Source organism: Grampus griseus (genome assembly GCF_964374135.1).
Source record: "Grampus griseus genome assembly, chromosome: 1".
NCBI classification, from domain to species: Eukaryota; Metazoa; Chordata; class Mammalia; order Artiodactyla; family Delphinidae; genus Grampus; species Grampus griseus.
The window spans coordinates 1,354,392-1,374,546 of record NC_139017.1 but is presented as its reverse complement, the minus strand read 5'-3'; the positions used below and the strand labels follow the sequence as shown (position 1 = coordinate 1,374,546).

Here is a 20,155-nt window from a genome sequence, read left to right as displayed (position 1 = left end):
TTACTGGCAGAAGCAGATGCTGGTTACGGTGCTTGCACATGTGAGGACCCACAGGAGAGGCTGCTGGTGAGGTCCCGGGTCTCCGGGCAGGAAGGCAGGCAGGCGGGGCCCGGAGTGTGGGTGGGAGGGAGTGGGCTGTCACCTCCTCGAGGGGCCTCCCCCCACCTTGTCACCCAGGCACCCCCAGGCTGCACACTCTGTCCTCACACTGTCACCAGCTGAAGTCATCCTGGGCATGCATCCACCCCCCAATAAGGGTGCGTGCAGGGTCCTCGTGGGCGGGATGCACGTGTGCAAGGGGGCAGGAGTCGTGGGGTGCTGTCCCCCACACACTGCCCGGCAGTCGGCCCTTGATGGGCACCCCAGTGCGCGGGCGCGGGCACCAAGGGCTCCACCCCCGAGGGCAACAGCTACTGGACACCCAGATCCCCAGGGCCAAGCGGAGCCCCTCGGCCCGCTCTCGGGTCTCCACGCTGGAGGGAGGGTTTAGAGGACAGTTGTGCTGGACAAATTCACCTGCTGGGACTTTCCCAAGTCTAGAACGAGAGCATTCAAAAACCTGCAGGTCGCCTGTCTGAACCCCGAGCTCCTGGCAGGGCCCGCGTCTCTGGGCAGTGTTTGCCCCGCCCCCAGCTTCGTCCTGGAACTCGAGTCGGTAGTGGGTGCGGGCGTCCCAGGCAGGCCCTCCAGGTCCTGCTGCCCCCCGGCTCCGGGCAGCACAGGGCCGGCCACAGGAAGCCCACCAGCGGGAGGCGGGCCAGCTTGGGGTCACGGACGGGGCCTCGTGTGCCCTGGACCCCAGGATGCAAGACAGGAGCCTCACTCAGAATCACAGAGGCTGGACAAGGCTGGCCGTGTCTGCCCCACAGGCTGGGGGGCCTGGTGACCCTTCCAGCTGTGCTCTGAGGAGCCCTGGGGTTTCCCAGGTGGGCCTAGGCCGGGGGTAGAGGGGGCGTGGGCTCTGCACCCGTGTTCCCGCAGCTGGCTCCGGGGCACTTGGGAACAGCGTTCTAATTTAGTTCTAACGATTAAAAGAAAATACACACACACACACACACACACACACATACACACACAGACACGTATGCTTGTCCGCACACGTCTACCTTTATCACTACAGCACAAAAGGCTTTGACAGGCACCAGGCTTTCTGAGTTTGCTTTGTCCTAGATTCTCAGCTGGCCCAGTGTCTGCCAAGTCCACAGGAGCCATGACGTTAGAGGAACAGAGGACCAGATTTGGGGATCGTGTGTGTTGGGATGTGACTGCAGGCCTGGCACTGTTTGCGGCAGCTCTGCCCCCCTCAAGTCACCATGCTAGACAACTGGGTAGCAACCCCCTTAGACGTGAGGACAAGTGATGAGGGCAACGCTTCCCCCCTGCACGCCAAAACAGCCCTCCCCGCACACTGCGGACGGTCCCCATTAACAGCAAAGCCTCCGGGAAGGAAGCGTTTTTAAAGTATTATCAGTCACTCACACCTGAGAGTGAATGAGTTTATCACCTCTTTCCTGAGAACAGCGGGAGGGGAGCACACGATGGCTTGGCCAGAGCACCAGGTGGGGATGTGAGGGAGAACAAAGCAGGGGACGGGGCCCAGGAAGACAGTGCGATGCTTCCAGCCTGGCCGAAGTGGATGGACCAGCCTCTGAGAGGTACACGGAGACACCTGCTGGGCTCGGACCAGGCAGGGACCCGGGGCTTCTTGCAGGACGGTGCCCCTGTCCCTGGAAAGGGCCAGCAGGAAAAGCCGTCTCTGGACAGGACGCCGAGGCCTGAGGTGCGGACGAGAGTCGTGCTGGGCCTAGGCCGGCGCTGGGGCCCAGGATCCGCTGTGCCCACAGCAGGACAAGGGGCCAGGCACACCTGCCCCAGAGGCTGGGCAGAGAAGGAGCTGGCGGAGTGCCCCCGACGTTCCTGGTCCCAGGTCCAAGGCAGAAAGGGAGCGGGGTGATGAGACAAGGCTTCTCACACCTACAGGGCAAAGGGCTATTAGCACAAGACGGGTTCCTAGGGCTGGACAGGAAGGACCCCTTTCCCCAAGCCCCGCGCCCACACTGGGCCAGAGGCCCCAGATCTGCTGGTTGAGGGGGGTAGGGGCTTGCACAGCTGTGGGGAAGCGAAGCCAGCGGAGGGTGCAGCCAGCGTTCCCCAGGTTGGGACAACCCAGCCTGAGAACGGGGCTGTGCAAACAGGCCAGTCGGTGTGAGTGGCGCTGGGCATGTGGCGTCTCCGCAGGGCGGCCACCCCTGCCCTCACCTTGGCATCCAGGGAGTCCACTTTCTTCCTCCACTGGATCCTCCTGGCGGCTGCCGACTCTTTCTGCTCCTCCTCGTTGCAGGCATCAGGGTGGAGACCAGAGGCTCAGGCTTACGGCACAGGGGTCCCCAGACCCCTCCCCCTCCCGAGGGAGGACCCCAGACCCCTCCCCCTCCCAAGGGAGGACCCCAGACCCTCCTCCTCCTCTCTGCCTTCCAGCCCGCAGGCTTATCCAACCCCGTTCCCACGCCCAGAATACGTCCACTACTTTTGGGGCTGCCCCCCCTCTGGCAGGTCATTCTGCCAGGAAAGGGCCCGTGGTGAGGCCTCAGGAGGTACCTGCGGGTCCCCATCTCCTGACTCCTGAGTCTTGCTGATCCACAGGTTGAGCCTCGATGTCACAACCCCCGAGAGCCGCAAGTTCTCCTGAAAAGACAGCTTCCGTGTCGGGGTCGGGTGGGCATCTCCAGGGGCCTGTACCTTGCCCACACCCATCCAGCCCAGGGCGCCGGGCCCGCCCCCCCCTCACTGGGGCTGTGCGCACAGCCAGGGGGACGGGGGCTCACGAGTGGCAGGGAACTCAAGTCAGCGGCAGGTTCTCCCAAACTGACGCACGAAGACGCAGAGCTCTGGCACTGCCCAGACCAGGGGCCGGGATTTGCAGACACCTGAGCCACTCACCTTCCGGCTGGAGGCTGCTCCTCCCCGGCCCTGACCCACCAGCTCCTTCTCAAAGAGGCGGCGCTTGCTGGCGACGTCCACGGGAGCCACCAAGAACTCGGCGCGGGAGGGGCCCGGAGACCTGACTGACTCCGAGCTCTGAAAGCAGAGAGCACAAGCCGTTGACCCTTGAGGATGGGCGCTGACCACGCCCACCACGCAGGGCAGGCGCCCGGCCCCACCCACCTGTACAGCCGTGTGGTATCTCTCCAGCTTCTGGCCCAGTGTGAAGGAGCTGGCTGGGATCTTCATGCTGCTGCTGTGGGACGGAAAGGTAGGACAAGACGAGCCAGGTGAGACCCCCCCGCCCCAAGGGAGACCAGGCCTGCGCCCACACCCCCAGCGCTTCGGCATGTGGCCTCAGTCGCCGAGCGAGACCATGATGACTCGGCCAAAGTGACGATCTACAGACTCCGGGGACTCCCCTGTCCTCCCTAGAAACAGTCCATTCAGCAGGACACCGGCCACCAGGCTGCCCCACCCCTGACCAACCCCAACCTGTCCTCAGGCCACCGGACGAGCGTACGAGACTCATGACCCGGCGGTGCCTGCCCTCCTGACACCACGCCGAGGAGCCGGCCAACCGGACACCGTGTGGGTCATACTCCATGCCTTTCCTCATGCTGTCCCCTCGATTCAAAGCTTCCTCCTGCTGGGAAATCTCCCTCTAGTTCAAGTCCTTTCAGATGCCAATCGCTCTGGGACAGAGTCCCCAGCTCTCTGAGGGCCGAGCTCCCGCAGCCATGAGGGGCTCCAGCCGTCCATTCCCATGCCCGTCCCGGCACCTCCGTGCTGTGGGGCTCTTGCACATTTCATGTCTGATGTGAGCTGCTCGAGGGCAGCAGCATGTCTCATCCACCTTGTACCCCAGCACCCATCCCCACTCCCAGTCCTCGCCCAGCACTGCTGCCCTAGAGATAGTCTGGGGGCAGACGGATGCAATGCATGAGCATGAAACTCCCAACGCATGAGCACAGCTACTCTTCAGACCCCATTTGTGGTTGTTGTTGTTGTTTAGAAAAACACACAGTCCTCCAGCCGCTTGCATGGACGCTGTGGGCGGAGGCAGGGGGAGGGGGGAGGTGGAAGCGCTCGTCAAGCTTGCAGAGTCCCGGGCGCCCCGCCTGCTGAAGCGGCTTCATCCCGTTCCTGCACTGGTCAGTCTCCCTCCACACCCCTGTGCCTCGGGACAGCCCCGCCCAAGCCCCGCCTCCTCCAAGCAGCTCCCCCCATCCCTTCCCTTGCGCCACATCTCGGGCCTCAGTCCCTCCTGCTAACCCTGCAGCACAAGCAGGACGGAGCAGATGGGAGAGGACAGAGCTTCCGGGCCCCTGACCTGCGGGTTAAGGCTGCCTCTGAGTGGTCTCTCCGGGGGCTCATCTGAAACGAGAAGGAAGGTGCCCACGAGTGGGGTCAGCCTCGGCCTCCTCAAGGGAGGGCTCAGCTGTCAGAACACATCCCCCTCCTGGGGCCTCCCCCCCACCTCCGTTCAACCCCCAGTCCAACCCCCATTAAAGGGTCTGGGACACGGCCCCACCCACCAGGCCGGGTCAGCAGCCCCTCCTTGACGCCCCCAGGTCTTCTTGGGGCAGCTGCAACCACCTGCTTCCTGCCTGCGTCCCCACCACCCCGAGCCCCGTAGGGCAGGGCAGGGACAGGCACCGGCCGGCAGCAGGTCTCCCGCCTCTCCCCAGGGCCTGGCACAGCGCGCGGACCGTCAAAAAGTGAGTGAGTGACTCAGTCAACAGAGAAACCAGGAGTAAATTCTGCCGTAAAGCGACAGGACCAGCCCCGGTCCACGTGATCTGTACTCCTGGGGCAAGGCAGGGCGGCAGGCACCGGGACAGCCCATGGCTCCCCCCACCTGCCCTCCCGGAGGAGGGGCTCTCCCCGCAGTCCGCCTGCGCCGCCCTCCTGCAGGCTAGCTGTACCCACCACCTGGGGCTGCTGGGTCTCGTCCACACCCGCCTCCAGCCATTAACCGGTGCTTCACTTGATCCAACCGCATCTGCTCTCGGCCACCGTCGGGCACCCAAAAGCCCTGTGTCTGCTACAACGTCCCTGGTGTCTAACCCAGGGCCCTGGGCCGTAACGGGGCTGCTTTCCTCGGCATGCCCTCCAGCGGACGGGAGACAAAGGGACCCGGGCCTCACCCGAAAGGAGATGGTCCTGGGGCTGGAGCGCTTCAGGGAGCTGCTGTAGGTGGCCTGGGCGGGCGAGGGTGTGTCCGCCTCGTCCTCCTTGCTGGGGATTTTCAACTGGATGGAGAAGAGGGAGCGTCACACGGAAGGCCAGGGCACCCCAATCCCGAGCTGCCACGGGGCACCACTGGCCTGGCCCATCCCAGGAGCTGCAGGGGGAAGCAGGTAGCAAGACAGTCCCGTGCCTCCTGCCCCTCTGCTGTGGGGAGGGCGGACCCAGTCCCGGGGCCAGGCCACGAGGCAGGGCTTTCAGGGGGACTTCTAGAAGGATCTGAGGCTTCCCACGGGTCCACGAGGGCCTGCAGTCTGGGCCCTGGCTGAGGATGCGGCACGGGGTACCAGGTGCTCCCCGGTGCACAGCTGACGCCCCCGCCCCCGGGTCCGCTATCCTGACCGTGGTGGAGCAGGTAGGGAGAGGGAACTGCCGAGGCCGGCCTAGAGGCGGGAGGACAGGACTAGAAGGGAGGGCGGAGGGCGGAGGGCGGAGGGCGGGGGGCGGGAGGGCAGGGGCACCGCCAACCTGGAGAGTGATGGGTGGGAGGTGGCAAGTCCCAGCCGGACGCTCTGCCCCCTGCCCCCGCAGCCCCGCCGAGGGCGGGGGCTCCTGCTTGGGGCCGGCCCTCCCCTGCCCCTTGGGGGTGGACGGGCTCTGCGCAGAGGCTGGCCGCTCCTGGGCCCGGGGCTGCCCTGGGGCCGCCGCCCTCGCTGGGGCCCGCCGCATCTCAGGGGCCGGGGTCTTCTCAAAGACTGCTGCTTTCTCAGACGTCAGTCTCTTTTCTGAGTCCGACGTCTTCCCTGGGGAGGGCAGCTTCTCCAAGACACTTGTTTCTTCCAGAACCAACGTCTTTCCCGAGATGGTTCTTTTCTCCAACACTGCAATCTTCTGGGACACAGACACTTTCTCAGGGCTGGCAGTCTTCCCGGAGGTGGAGACTTCCTTGGAGTCCAGGCTCTTTTCGGGCGCTAATGTCTTCTCTGGGGCAGAGGGCTTCTCTGAGTCCCCCTTCCTGCTGCATCCCGGCTCCCTGCCCACCAAGCTCTCCTCCTCCCGGACCCAGGAGCTCTGCCGCTCCCGACTCAGTCTCCGGCGAAGCAGCAGCCCCATCTCCTTCTCGGGCGCTGGGGGCAGCTGCCCCGCCTGCCCAGTGCCCGCGCCATCCTCCTCCTCTGTGTCCAGCTGCTCCCGGACGGGGGCCTGTGCGACCTCCGCCTCCCGCTGCCTCTGCCTCCGCTCCTGCCGTGCCCTGAGGACGGCCCACACGTCCTCACCGCTGGAGTCTAGGGGTGGTTGGGGGGAGACCTCCGTTTCCTCCACGCTCGGCAGTCTGAGTTGAAAGATGGGAGATGGGGCGGGAGACAGAGTCAGAGGCCGGCAGAGGTGGGAGAGACACTGGGGTGCCCTCCGACCCAGTGAAGATGCCTCTGGGGCCACGTGGGAGGTGCGAGGAAGGAAGGCCGAGGGCCCCGCCGGAACCACCATCGCTTAAATCAGGAACCCTTTTATCTGCTTTACGCATCGGGCTTCTGAGGTATCCTTTGAACAAAGCACATGATGCTTTTCAAAGAAATGCATAAACCCCTGAAAGGTGCGACCATTCCATGCTCAGCCCCACTCAACAAACACCTCATCTGTGCCAGGCCCCGCCCCTTGCGGCTTAGATCAGGACCAGAGACAGCCAGGGAGCTGGCACAGGTCACACAGCTAATGGGCGGTGGAGCTGGGAGTAGAACCCAGGCCTCTGACGTGCCTCCCGGCCCCTGTCAGCCACTGCGTGCAGCTCAGGACGCACACCTTGTGGTCCCTCCTCTGGGGGACCCAGGGGAACAAGGGCCCTCAGCCTCCAGCAAAGGAGCCTCTTCCGTCCCCACCACCTGCTCGCCGTGCGACTTGGAGCAGGTTAGCAGGTTAGTTCACTGTCTGAGCCTGTTTCCCAGCCTGCAGACTGGGCTTGTTCGGAGGCGAGAGGAGACTCATGGCAGGAGCGGGCGCCGTCCTGACAGACAGGAGCATCCGGTGAACAAGGCCCTTCTCCGCCTTCCCCTCTCGACCCTCAGATCTGGTGGCCAGACCGGCCCCCGCGCTCCTGCGGTCAGAGGCGGACCACGGAGGGTCCGGGTTAGAGGGAGGCAGCCGGCTTGAACGCAGAGAGTTGGCCCCGGGGCCCGACAGATGTGGACGACACCCGTGGCCCCCGCTCTCCGGGTGGACAACCCGTGTGCTCTCTGACCAGCTTCTCCACCTGTGAGACGGGTCAGGACCCTCCCTCTCGGGAGCCTGGAAGGACTGAGCTACGCTCACAAAACGTCCAGCAAAGGCTGCGCGTCTCATGAACACTGGTCTCACTGGCTGTCCTGGTGAGGGTAGGACCCACGGAAGTCCAGCCTGGTTCCCGCCCGTCATCCGGGACCGGGACACCGCCTCCCCACCCCCGCACCTCTCTGGGGCCGCCGCGTCTCCGTCCTGGGCCGGCTGGGCCACCTGGTCGTCCGTGGTGGAGCTCAGGCTCCGGTGTCGCCGCCGCCGTTCCCTCTCCTGTTCCTCTTCGTCCTCCAGGGTCCACTGCCTGGCCAGGCTAGGGGGGGACAGGGGTCAGTGCAGCCCACATGGCCCGCCACCCCAGCCTACGCAGCGACACCCCCAGGGGGGCGCTGGGCTGGACTCCACCCTGGACCCCCGAGGTGGATGGGGGCCCCTGCTCTGCGGCGCCCAGGGATGTGGGAGGGCAGGTGCAGCTCTGCCTGAAGGAGGTGGGTGAACCTGACAAGCTGCCCTCTCTCTCTGGTCCGGGGACTTAGATGACATCCCTCAGTGGACAATCGCAGAGAAACGACCTCAGCTACACAGCTCCCTGTGGGACTTCTCGGCTCTCCAGAGGGGGAGACTCCCCACTGAGACCGGTTACAGCCGGGGAGGGCCCGGCAGCACTCCCTTCACCTCCCAGGAGCCCCGGCAGCCTCTTTGGCTCCCGAGGACCAGCTCTCGGGTGCCGGGGGCAGGGGCCACACCCTGCTTTTGGTTCCTGCATCACAGGGCTTACCAGCCAGCCACCCCCGCCGTCAATCACGCAGCCACCCAACCTCCTGTCCCTGCAAACAGCCCTCCCCCATCACCTCCACCGCCCTGCCCACCCGTCATCCTTATCCACCTACCTCCCCCCAACCCATCCCCACCCTCCATCCCAACCAAAGAGCAAATATCCCAAAGGAACTGTGCTGGGCCAGCGCCCCGTCGGAAACTGCGGCTTCACAGACCAGGGCAGGGCCCCTGCCTCGGAGACACCTGCCAAATACTGAGAAAGACAAGTGTGTCCACCAGTAGCCACCCAGCTCTGCGCAGGGAGGGAAGGGTTACTGGGGCCGCAGCGTCAGCAGAGGCCCCAGCAGAGCCTGAACGTGGGCTGGATCTCAGGAAGGGGGACAGGCCAGGGCCGGGAGAAACCCAAGGCCCAGGCAGAGGGGAGGGACGAGCAAGCCTGGTGGTCAGAGGTGGGGGCTTGCAGGGCAGGGAGGCCATGCTTCACCCAGAGCCGCAGGAGAAGCTTAGGCCGTGAGGGCTGGGAGTGGCCCCCCAGTGATGTCTGGGGCACCGGTCAGAAGGGCCTCTGCTTGGCCCTCCTGCCCGCAGGCAGGTCCCTTCCTTGCCTCCGTGTTCCTCCCCAAGAGGAGCACCCACACGACGGCCCTGATCTTTTATTCCAAGTCCAGCATCACATCTGCTGATCTGATCGTCACTAAACTCACACGTTTTGAGCACTGTCTACAGGCAGGCAGGTTCCGGGGACCGGGAAGGAGCCCGACGGGGTTCTGCCCTTTGGGGCGCGTGCCAGGTGGGGGAGTCAGACAGGGAGCAAGGAGCCCGCCCGTGAACAAAACATCAGGAAGAGACGGAGGACGAGAGAAGGCGCCTGGAGCGGAGAGGGCCCCAAGGACCAGAGGGGCTGGGTCTGGTGGCAGCGTTCCGGGGTGAGGGGGTAGCACAGCACAGGCCTCGGCCGGATGGCTGTGCTCAGGGGCCGGGAGCCAGGGCAGAAGGGACGGGGGAGAGCATGGGTTTATTCCAGGGTGTGGGGAGACACTGGATAGTTTCACACCGAGGGGGACATGGTAAGACTTATTATGGTCACTATTTTAAACCTCTCCAGCTGCTGTATGGTGACAGGACTGCAGAAGGCAAAGGAGAGGGACTGGGCTGGGGGTGGGGGTTGGGGGCCTTGCCAGGGCGCAAGCTACGGTGATGTTACCTGGGGTGGTGACCGTGAGATGGGAAAAGTGATGGATTCGGGGCACATTTTGAAGACAGAGCCAACTGGGTTTGCTGATGGGCTGGATGGGGATGAGGGGCGAGGAAATGAGAAAAATCAAGGAAAACTAGATTTTCTGGCCTGAGCAGTTCCTGGTACCTGCTCTTAGAAGGCTGGGGACCATTAGGGAGGAAGGGGTTTGGCGAGATGTCCGCGGGAGGAAACCCGGGAGGAGCTGAGCTGGAGAGGAGCCAGCCCTGTCCACACCGCTGGAAGGGCAAGACCACCAGGAGGCAGTGTTGAGCACAGAGGCTTCCGGACCCTTAGAAAGAACCCGACTGGACAAGTAAGGGGAGAAGGGGACCCGAGAAAGAGGAGCTGGTGACGGCCGGCAACTCTGCTGAGAAGGTTTAACGAGAAGAAAAGACACCAAGATGAGACGGTAGCTGGAGGAGGACGTGGAGGCCAAGATTGCTGTCTTAATTGAGGTGTCATTTACGTACAGTAAACACACAGATCTTAAGTCATGTTTTCTTTTTCAAGATGGGCAAATGAGGCAGAGCGAGAGGGTACGAAAGGTTTGAAAAGAAAGTGTGAAGAAGCTGCCCTGCAGGGAGAGAAAAGACCACCGGACGGGGCGCATCCACCACGGCACGCGGAACGCACAGGCGCCACCAAATGTGGAACCGAGTGCAAGTGTCAACCTCGGAGGGCAGGGCGTTCCTCCCCCCTGGGTGGGCGGGGTCCGCCAGATCTCCGCCTCGATAAGCAAGAGCGCAAAGGGGGAGCAAATCCTAGGCACCCCCGAATGGCAATCCGCCCATCGCCCCAGGCAACCTTCCAGAACCGCCCAAGTCTGGTGTCAGGGTAGCTCTTGGTGAAAACCTCAGCTCCTCCCGCTCCTCAGGTCTGTACTCCACCTGCGTGGGGATGGGGCAGGGCTCCAATCTAGGACCCACGGCCTTGACCACGGGGTTTAAACCAGATTCCCCAGGGCCTCCATGATCATTCATTCATTCATTCACTCACTCACTCCACGGGAACCCACGGTTCCTTCTGGCCAGGCCCCAATGCCCCACCCCTTCCTCGCTGCCCGGGTCCAGAGGAGAAAGGTCCACTTCAGCTCGCTTTCCTCTGGACCCACCGAACCGAGTGCACAGTGTGGGGCCAGCCGTGCCCTGCAAAGCTGAGGGACCCCGCCGCCCCGAGGGAGGCCGGCCCACCGAGCGGGGGCACCTCCCTCGACAGGCGCATCTGGGCTGGAGCCCCCAGGATGCCTTGGGCCTGAGCACAGGCCCCTCACCCCTCAGGGGAGCCACCTGTGTGTTTGTGGGACCTGGGACAAGGCGGTGTGTGATCCGTCAGAGCCTGGTCTCGGGAAGTGACTCACCCCAGGCGGGTCCTCGCCCTGAGGGTCTTGGGGCCCGTCCTCGAGTGACCCCCAGCTTTGCCCCAAGACCCCGTCGCTCACCCAGGGGACGTGGTCACCCCTCACCCCCACCCCGGGAGAAACGCTGTCTCCACCAAGCAAAGAGCTCCTCCTCTAAAGAGGAGAAAATGGGGAGGAGAGGGCAGGAGGGGTGAAGGCCAGGCTTCTGGGCGGCTCCACGGGAGCCCCAGGAACAAACAAGCAGCAACGAAGGGCTTCACTCAGGAGCACACAAGTACCTGTTGACTACGGTGACTAACCGATCAATAAATAAGGGCAGGAGCGCGGGCTCTGACATGTGCTCACACAACGCTGGGCGCTGCTCCCAGCGGCTCCCAGATACCTCTGATAAGAGGCCCCCGGCAGCCCTGTGGGACGGGCGGGTCACCCCCATTCTGCAGGTGAGGACTCTGAGGCCATGGGGGTCAATAACGTTCCCAGGACGGGCCAGCCAGTAAAAGAAGGAACGAAGCTTCCAACATAGGCCAGCCTCTTAGGCACACGGCTAAAGGCCGGGAAGGATGTCCTGCCACCTTCTCGGGAGCCCAGCAGCTGAAGAGGCAGGGGGAGCAAGGGGTCCGGGACGGCCTCGGAAAGCGTGGGACCCTCCAGCCCAGCACAGGCCTGAGCTCGTGGCGCAGCCTGGGGAAGCAGGGTTGGGGAAACCCAGCCGCCAACACGTCGCCCTCTCGGGCGCCAGGGCCAGGCCAGGGTGGACCGTGTAGGTCCCGCACCCCGGGCAGTCCCAGCCACTGTCACCAGCTGATGCCGCAGCCCTGGGCGGCCGTCCCGCCACCAGCTCCCTCTCAACAGCCCTTTCCTCCACCTCCTGGCCCTCCTCTGGGGACACACATCCCTCTCTTTGCCTCCAGGTAGGACTGCTAGCCGCCCTACTCCGGACCTCACCGGCTCCATTCTTAGGGCAAGGGACCTCCTTCTCCCTTAACTAGTTCTGGAAGACCTTCTGCCCTGCTGCTCAGGCCAGAGCTGGCTCTGCTCCCTCCCAAGGGCCACGCTTCCTGAGCTCTATCCTCGCAGTCAGCAGCAGCTGAGTGCAGGGGTGTAAGTGCTGGCAGCTTTACCAGGAGGACCCTTCTTTCCCCAATTGAATCGCGCATAGGAACCCATTATACGACAGACCGAGGCTCAGCTGCCCTGGTTAAAGCAGGGGAAGGGTGTGAAGGCTGCCCCAGAGCATTCTGTGGAAGCCTGGGGCTCAAAGAGCAAGGATTTGCGGAACTTGGAAGGAGAAAAGGGAGCTCAGGCCTGGCACCGGGCTGAGAGACGCAGTTCTGATTAGCTGCGTGACCTTGGGCCAGTCTGCAGCCTCTGAGGGGGAACAGGCCTTCCACGTGACGAGGGGCCACGCCGGGTGGTCCATGAGGTCCCTTCTAGCCCTGCTGGTCTAGGGAGAGGTGTCAGGGAGAACTGAGCAGCTCGGGAGGTGGCAGGGCTGCTCAAGACCCAGGCAGGGAGATGATTAATCCCGCCCCCCCCCCCCCCCGCTGCTCCAGACCCACCCCTGGGCCCCCGCCGACGAGCCCGCCCAGCCTCACCCTCACCAGGCCAGCCCAGGGAGGAGAGGGCAAGGCTGCTGACCAGGGCACCCGGCCAGGCAGCTCACCACTGCCCCGCCCCAGGGCTAGAGCGTCTGAATTTCTACTCACCAAGGACAGGCGGCAGGCTGGCCCTCAGCTGCCCACCTGGGCCCCGTCTGGGGCCACGGTCCTCGCACCCTGCTCAGCGCCCCCCCAAACCCGACCCCGGGACGGCCCGGGAGCCTCCGTTGACAGTGACTCACGGCCCTTCCCTCCTGCCAGCTGAGGCTTGTTCGCCAGGGAGCAGTAGGGCGGGAGGGTCCTCGGCTCCAGCTGCCTCAGGGGCAAGCGTTGGCCACAGCTGTGTCTGCCCACAGGGCTGGGGAGGGCCAGGGGGCAGGGCCAGGGCTGGTCCCCGGGGCTTCCCGCTGCCTAGCGATCGCCACCCCCCCTCGGCGCCCCCTGCAGCCACGGGAGACTGGGGCCATCTGAGCAGGGGACCAGCTAAGACCAGACCCTGCTCGCACTTTAAAAGTTCCAGCGCCCCACTGCCACCTGGCGCACACCCTGACACACATCCGGGCATGTCTCAGACACAAAGTCACACACATCCCAGCAGACCGGGGGCTCCTGACTCAGCCATGTCTGCTTTGTGTTTGGTTTTTTTTTTTTGTTTTTTTTTTGCGGTACACGGGTCTCTCACCGTTGTGGCCTCTCCCGTCGCGGAGCACAGGCTCCGGACGCGCAGGCTCAGCGGCCATGGGTCATGGGCCCAGCCGCTCCGCGGCATGTGGGATCTTCCCGGACCGGGGCACGAACCCGTGTCCCCTGCATCGGCAGGTGGACTCTCAACCACTGCGCCACCAGGGAAGCCCTGCTTTGTGTTTTTAGCCCAATGCCCTGCGCTGTGGTCTTCAATGGACATCCAAATGGACTCGGACTCCCAAGGCCCAAATTCGGCAATGTCAGAACTTACCATCCACCCAGACGTGTCCACACTACACACCCCAACAGACAGGCCCCGCCTGGAAGCAGAGACGCTCCCAAGTCAACGCCGGCACCGTGACCCACACGCAGAGTCCAAGACCTTGACCCCCAGCTCCACCCACAGTACAGACCCTCCCTGGGTGTGTCCAGCCTCTGAGGCGGCCGGGCCCCTGTCTAGGGCACCGAGCTCCTCCTTTCTTGGGGCGTATCCTTCCCCTCTCTAGACCCCGCGGGCCCCTCTGCAGCGGGGTGACCGGGCAACTGTGCTTCAGAGCAGTGAGGTCTGAGGGTCTGGGAGGCCCGCGGCCCTGGAGAAGCTCTGGAGCCCTTGGGAAGGGGGTGGGGAGGCCAGAGGCCTTGCTGGGGAAGGCCTGGGGGGGCAGCTCCGTGCCTGTAAAGGCAGCCTGGGCCTCCACCCACACGCCCACCTGAGAGCGGTCGGCTTCTACCCGCTAGAACCTTCCGGGCTCCCATCTACTACGTGGGCCTGTCTCCTGAGGGGGCAGTGCGGGGGGGGGGGTCGCAGGTGAAGATGCTCATGGAAGCACCTCTGGGGGGAGGTGCAGGGTGGCCCCAAGGGGTTCAGGGGTCACCAACCACATGAGGGGGGCTGCCTTCTGGACACGCCCCCAGGCTTCTCTGACCCTGACAGATGTCCCGCAGGCAGGGATACGACACCCAGTGCCCAGGCCCTGGGGAGGATAAGCTCACAAATAAAGGCTGAAGCCCAGAGGGGGGCAGAAGCTGTGGTGAGGTCACCCAGCCCAGACCCCACCCTGAAATGCCACACTCGGAACGCGAGCCTCATCAGTGGGAGGGCATCTGTCTCCCCCCCCCCCCCCGCCCCGGTGCTGTTCACCAACGCTCCCCGGTGGTGCTGCCCCGCTCCTGGCGCGGCGCCCCCTCCTCCTCCCCGGGCGGGGCCCCTCAAACTCTCTACAGAGAAACGCGGGCCGTCAGGGGGCTTCTCGGGAAATGAGGCTGGGCCATAACTCCAGAACGCCTCCCCAGTGCCCCGAACCGGCCTCTAGGGGCCGACAGCCCACCCCAGGCACCCTGCTTGTGCCTCAGCTCCCAAGGGGAGGAAAGAGGCGGTGGGGCAGACGGAACACCTGCGAGCTGCCAGGTGTGGCCCCGACTCTGTGGCCCCCAGGGGCGGCCAGGCCCCGGGCTCACCTGGACAGCTTGGCCCAGTTCTTCCTGCTGACTGACATGTCGCCGGAGCCCGGGCTCCCGCCGCGTGCTTCGTGTCCACTCGGCACCGCCCCGCGCGCAACCCGCCCGCCGCCGGCGCAGGTAGGCTCACCTGGCCTCTTATCCCCCCGGCCTGCGTCCCGCGCAGCCGCGCGCCGCCTGCTGCCCCGGATTGGCCTGTGGGTAGGCGCGTCGCAGAAGGAGCCGCCCCGGTCCCCGCCCCGGCCACCCGGCCGCGCGCCCAGGACGGGCTGCCGCACCTATGCTCCGACGGACGGACGGGTGGACGAGAGCCCGGGCCGCGCGGGGCGGTGCGGGGCGGGGGTGGGGACTTCCTGCTCGGGACCTGTCCGACCAGCCCGCCCGGCCGCTCCCTCCCACAAGTGCCGCGGCCCGGGGCCGGGTCCCGGGGACGGACCCGCTCTCCGCCCGCCAACCGGCTCGGCCCCGAGAATCCCAGACGGGAGGCGGGCGGGTAGGTGGGAGCCGGCGCGCGTCTGAAGTCTGGAGAGCCCTCCCGACTCTAAGCTCCGGCCCGCCGCTCCGAGACCCCGGGAGAGCGCGGGGCGCGCTTCCTCTGCGCCGCGCGCAAAACTGCAGGCACGCCCGGGGCAAAGCCCACCCCTCCCGAAAGGAGAGCCTGGGTTCCATTCTGCACACCCTGGAGTGCCTCCGGCTCTGAAAAAGCCAAGACGTCGGAGGCGTCTCCTCGCAGGCTGGTCTGGACTTTGGGCTGGAGGGGGCTGGGTGTGGAACCAGGCGGGGGAAGCTCGGCTTTCCCCGGAAGGGAGCAGTGGACAGGGAACTAGCAGTGGAGTTTTGGAGCAAGTGAGGCACCACCTGGCTCCCTTTAAGTGCGCATCCGGCTACCGGTGCCACTCGCGCTGCCCTGCCCGCCCGGGAGCCGGCCTCAGGGAGACCAGGGATGGTCAGTCCCCAAGTTGTGGAGTCTTATCTTCCCGACGCATCAGAACTGTTGCAGCCCCAGGCACCAGCAGGAGAAGAGGGAGGCGGAACTGACAGCGTCTGCCCTGCTGGGTCTCGCTGACCAGCCTGGCCTCCCCGTGGCACTGATCCAGAGCTGGTGGTCTCTACAATACCCTCCAGCTCTGAGATCTCCCAGTAAAGGGCAAGCCAGCCGCTAAGCAGAAGCTGGGACACACACACACAGCTGGCCTGCTAAGGCATCTCCGTCCCCAAATGCCCCCTCCTCCAGGGAGCCTTCCTTCTTGGCCAAAGGAGGTGAGGAGTGAGGTTCAAGGAATGAGAGCTGGACTGGGAGCCTGGAGATGGGGCTTTGAGCTCTGACATGTATGAAACATGTGATGTGGGGCAAATCTCCTGTTTCCTCATGTGTGTAGAATGATACTTTGCCCAGGTTGTGGGGATCACACGAGTCCGTGGTTGCGTGCCGGTGATCCTGGGGTGAGCAGCGGGAGAGCTGACAAGACCCCTGCAGAGGCCAAGGCAGGCCCTGGGCCACTGGCTCTTCCAGGGAAAGAGGAAGAGGGGCTAGTGAGAACCCAGGTCCCTGGATGCTGGGATTTGGGGCCCAGCACTTCCTGGGGAGCCTGCTGACCCCTGGGGACCTAGAGAATGTCCTTCCCATGGTTTGTCAGTGGTGACATCTCAACAGAGAAGGACAAACGACCCCAGTCATTTGAAGCCTGGCCTTTCCAGGGACACTTCATGAAACCAGCAGAGAGTCAGCGGTGTCTCTAAAAGCCCAAACTCCAGCACCCTGTCTATGGACACAAAACCCAAAGACACGGAAGATTGGTGCGTAGACAACTCCAGAAGTGAGGAAAAGTGAATTATGTGCGTGTTAGTGCCCAAAAGTTCCTTGAGGGCAGGCATTGTATAGAAGTCTGTCGGCAGAGCCGTGCTCCCTCCAGAGGCTCTAGGGCAGGACCTTTCTTTGCATCTGTCGTCCTGCTGCTGCTGGTGGCAACCCTGGGCCTGCCGCCACGTGACTCCATGTCTGCCTTCAGAGTCCCAGGGAACTGTCCCGGTGTCTCTGTGCCCGCGTCCAAAGTTCCCTCTTCTTATCAAGACATCAGTCCTTGCATTACAGCCCCACCCTGATCCAATACGACCACATTTAAATTTGATCACATCTGCAAAGACCCGATTTCCCAGTGAGGTCACATTCACAGCTACCAGGGCTTAGGGACTGACCTTTCTTTTTGGGCGGGAACATAATTCCACCTGCTACAATCAGCAAACAGCGCTGGCTTTCAATGACACCAAGATGGTGGGGACTCAGATCCTGACCCCAAGACAGTCCCAGTTTGGCAGTGGAGGCACACACGTGCTGGTGCACAGCCACATGTGCTCCTAATCGTGCGTACACACACGTGTGCATAAGCATACACACACGTGTGCATAAGCATAGGTACACACACGTGTGCATAAGCATAGGTACACACAGGTACTCCTAAGCGTCCTTACATACAAGCCGTGTTCAAGACAGGCTGTGATGAAAATTGAAACTGTCATCAGGAGAGATTAATTCTAGTGGAGGGACTGGGGGTGCCTGCAAGGGGAGGGAACATCTGGGTTGGGCTTGAACGTTGAGTGGAATTCACTCATCAGAGAATGGGGCGAGGGACCCGCTACAGGATGGGGCGTGAACGGAGATGTGGGGTCTCGAGTGGAAGGTGGTTCCGCAAGGAGAGGGCTCATGCGCCCGAAGCACCGTGTGCCCGTCACGGCACCAGGAAAGGGGTCCTCATGCTGCCCTGAGCTTAGGACTTGGCCATGACCCTGCCCAATAGCTGAAAATGACAAGGCAAATGGCCTCTGAGTGGGAAGGCCCCCGAGACTTTGAAAGCAACACTGACCAGGCTTCAGGGGGAGACCACCACCGAGGGGACCACTTTTACGTCCATAAAAAAAAGAAGGACTTGGGCTTCCCTGGTGGCGCAGTGGCTGAGAGTCCGCCTGCCGAGGCAGGGGACGCGGGTTCGTGCCCCGGTCCGGGAAGATCCCACATGCCGCGGAGCGGCTGGGCCCGTGAGCCATGGCCGCTGAGCCTGCGCGTCCGGAGCCTGTGCTCCGCGACGGGAGCACAGAGGAGGGGGAGGAGGGGTTGGCCGGAGGTCTGGAAGGCCGAGTGGTCATGGGGCTGGCTGCTGGGTGGAGGGGAGAAGGCCAGGTGACGCCCACTTGCTACCTTGAGGGGCCGGTGACCTCAGCCCGAGGGGCCTCAGCCTCAGTACTGACCCCTGGGGCCTGAGAGCTCTTGGCGTGGGGCTGTCTGCACCCTGTGAGGTGGCCAGCAGCAGCCCTGGCCTGAGCCACGGGAATGTGAGGGCCCCAAGGGCAGCCCGGGGAGCTGTCCAGCACATGGCTGGACGTTGGGGCGGGGCTCAGGACAGCCTGGCCTGCGTTTTCCACAGCACCCGAGGGCTTGTGCAGGGCGGGCGGGAGAAGGGGACAATCACAAGGGCAGGGGTGGTGCTCAGGGTGCCCGTGCCCGTGTTTCAACGCCCCGAGCGTCTTGGGGAGAGCAGGAGTGTTTCATTCGCCCCCGTGTCTACACTCGCGCTTGGCGTGGTAGGTTTACAGAATTGCACTAACTTGCTTTGGGAAGGAGAACAGGAAACCCCAGACAGCCCGGGATCCCCTCTGTGTTACCTGGGAGGCTGGGTCGGAGCCTCTCAGCGTCTAGGACCCTTCTTCTCCAGGATCTGGGTCACCCTGATGGTAGATTGCTGCGGGAGTGTACTTGGAAACCAGCAAGTGCTGACGGCCCGGCACCTTGACCACGGGCACCAAGCAGGAGCTCAGAACATCCCCGGTAGCACTGGTTATAGAAGCAAAACTCCGGAAACCACCCAGAGGCCTATTCACAGGGAAAAGGTGAGTAAATGGTGGTATTTCATCACTTCGTTCTTTCACAGGGGTGAATTTTGCAACCTTCACCTCTAATGAACTCCAAAGCAGAAGCATGCATTTCGAGGCCCATGAGGACATGGAGCTCTCGTCTGCCGTGCAGCGCAGCAAGGACATGGTGTGTGGGATCTGCATGGAGGTGGCCTACGAGAAAGCCAGCCCCAGCGAGCGCCGCCCCAGGATCCTCTCCAACTGCAACCACACCTACTGTCTCAAGTCTATTCGCAAGTGGAGGAGTGCTAAGCAATTTTTTTTAATTAATTTATTTATGGCTGTGTTGGGTCTTCGTTGCTGCACGCAGGCTTTCTCTAGTTGCGGCGAGCGGGGGCTACTCTTCGTTGCAGTGCGCAGGCTTCTCATTGCGGTGGCTTCTCTTGTTGCAGAGCACGGGCTCTAGGCGCACGGGCTTCAGTAGTTGTGGCACGTGGGCTCAGTAGTTGTGGCTTGCGGGCTCTAGAGCGCAGGCTCAGCGCTCTGGAGGGGAAGTGTCATGGTTGGAGAGGGGTGTGCAGGGGCTTCAAAAGCATTTGCAATAACCTAGTTCTTTTGTTTTAATCGAAGTATAGTTAATTTACAATATCGTGTTAGTTTCAGGTGTACAGCAAAGTGATTCAGCTATACATATATATTTATATAATTATTTACTTCCTTATTTTCAGATTATTTTCTGTTATAGATAATTACAAGATACTGAATCGCAGTTCCCTAGTTCTTAAAATGAGTGGCTCACACAGAGGTGTTCACCGTATAATTGTGTGCATATGTTAGTAACTGTGAGCCTGTGCTGGCCACTTCCCCTGGGGAGAATCCAGGAAGGCAGGGCTTATCACCCTGGGAATCCCCTGGTCCAGGAGGGGAGTTTTTGACTCCCCAGCCAGTGGGAGGAGGAAGCCCCCTCTCTCTTCCCCTCCCAAGGAAGACATTGGGCTCTGGACTCCCCGGCCCCCAACCCCTGTCTACACAGGACATAAGGCAGCTTCCTTTCCCCCAAAGAGGCCAGAGTGGAGACCAGGGGATCCCCGGCCCCAGGCCAGCGGGGTTGGAAGTCACAGCCTGACTGTGACTGGGAGGTAAGACCCACACCCTAAAGAATCCAGGGCAGTGGTTCCCTGGCTTTGGGTTTCACCAACTAATAATACTTTTTAAAATATAAATACACAAATCGTGTTGCCACCATTTTGTGGGGTTTTTGTTTGTTTGTTTGTTTGCGGTACGCGGGCCTCTCACCGCTGTGGCCTCTCCCGTGGCGGAGCACAGGCTCCGGATGCACAGGCTCAGCGGCCATGGCTTACGGGCCCAGCCGCTCCGTGGCATGTGGGATCTTCCCGGACCGGGGCACGAACCCGTGTCCCCTGCATCGGCAGGCGGACTCTCAACCACTGCGCCACCAGGGAAGCCCCACCATTTTGTTTTTTGAAGAAATTAGAAGACAACAATTACCACTTCCTGTGCTCCCACCCCGTAAGTACAGGGTATCTTGATACTAAAATAATAGAATTAAGGCATGCATACTTGAGAAAAGGAGAACCCTTTTCACTGAATGCACGTAGCTTTATGGAAACTTCACTGCAGTAGCCCGGTTTCCTCAGCGGGCAGTGGAGTAGAAAGTTGGGTCACGGAGATCCAATCGGGGGAATTGCATCTGGAAAATTCTAAAACGAGGGCCATGTGGGCATCCATGGCACTCAG

At 62.9% G+C, this 20,155-nt stretch overlaps 1 protein-coding gene across 1 annotated transcript; it reads right to left on the bottom strand.

Annotated features, from left to right (window-relative positions):
* Positions 1 to 1,492: 1,492 nt before the first annotated feature.
* On the bottom strand, positions 1,493 to 12,974 carry LAD1 (ladinin 1; the record flags this gene model as incomplete). The annotated part of the gene is made up of 10 exons (XM_082647674.1): positions 1,493 to 1,974; positions 2,260 to 2,331; positions 2,599 to 2,685; positions 2,941 to 3,078; positions 3,166 to 3,238; positions 4,316 to 4,359; positions 5,133 to 5,237; positions 5,701 to 6,505; positions 7,616 to 7,753; positions 12,652 to 12,974. The coding sequence occupies 10 exons, from the start codon at positions 12,972 to 12,974 to the stop codon at positions 1,969 to 1,971; spliced, it is 1,791 nt and encodes a 596-aa protein (XP_082503800.1). The 3' UTR covers positions 1,493 to 1,968.
* Positions 12,975 to 20,155: the final 7,181 nt, after the last annotated feature.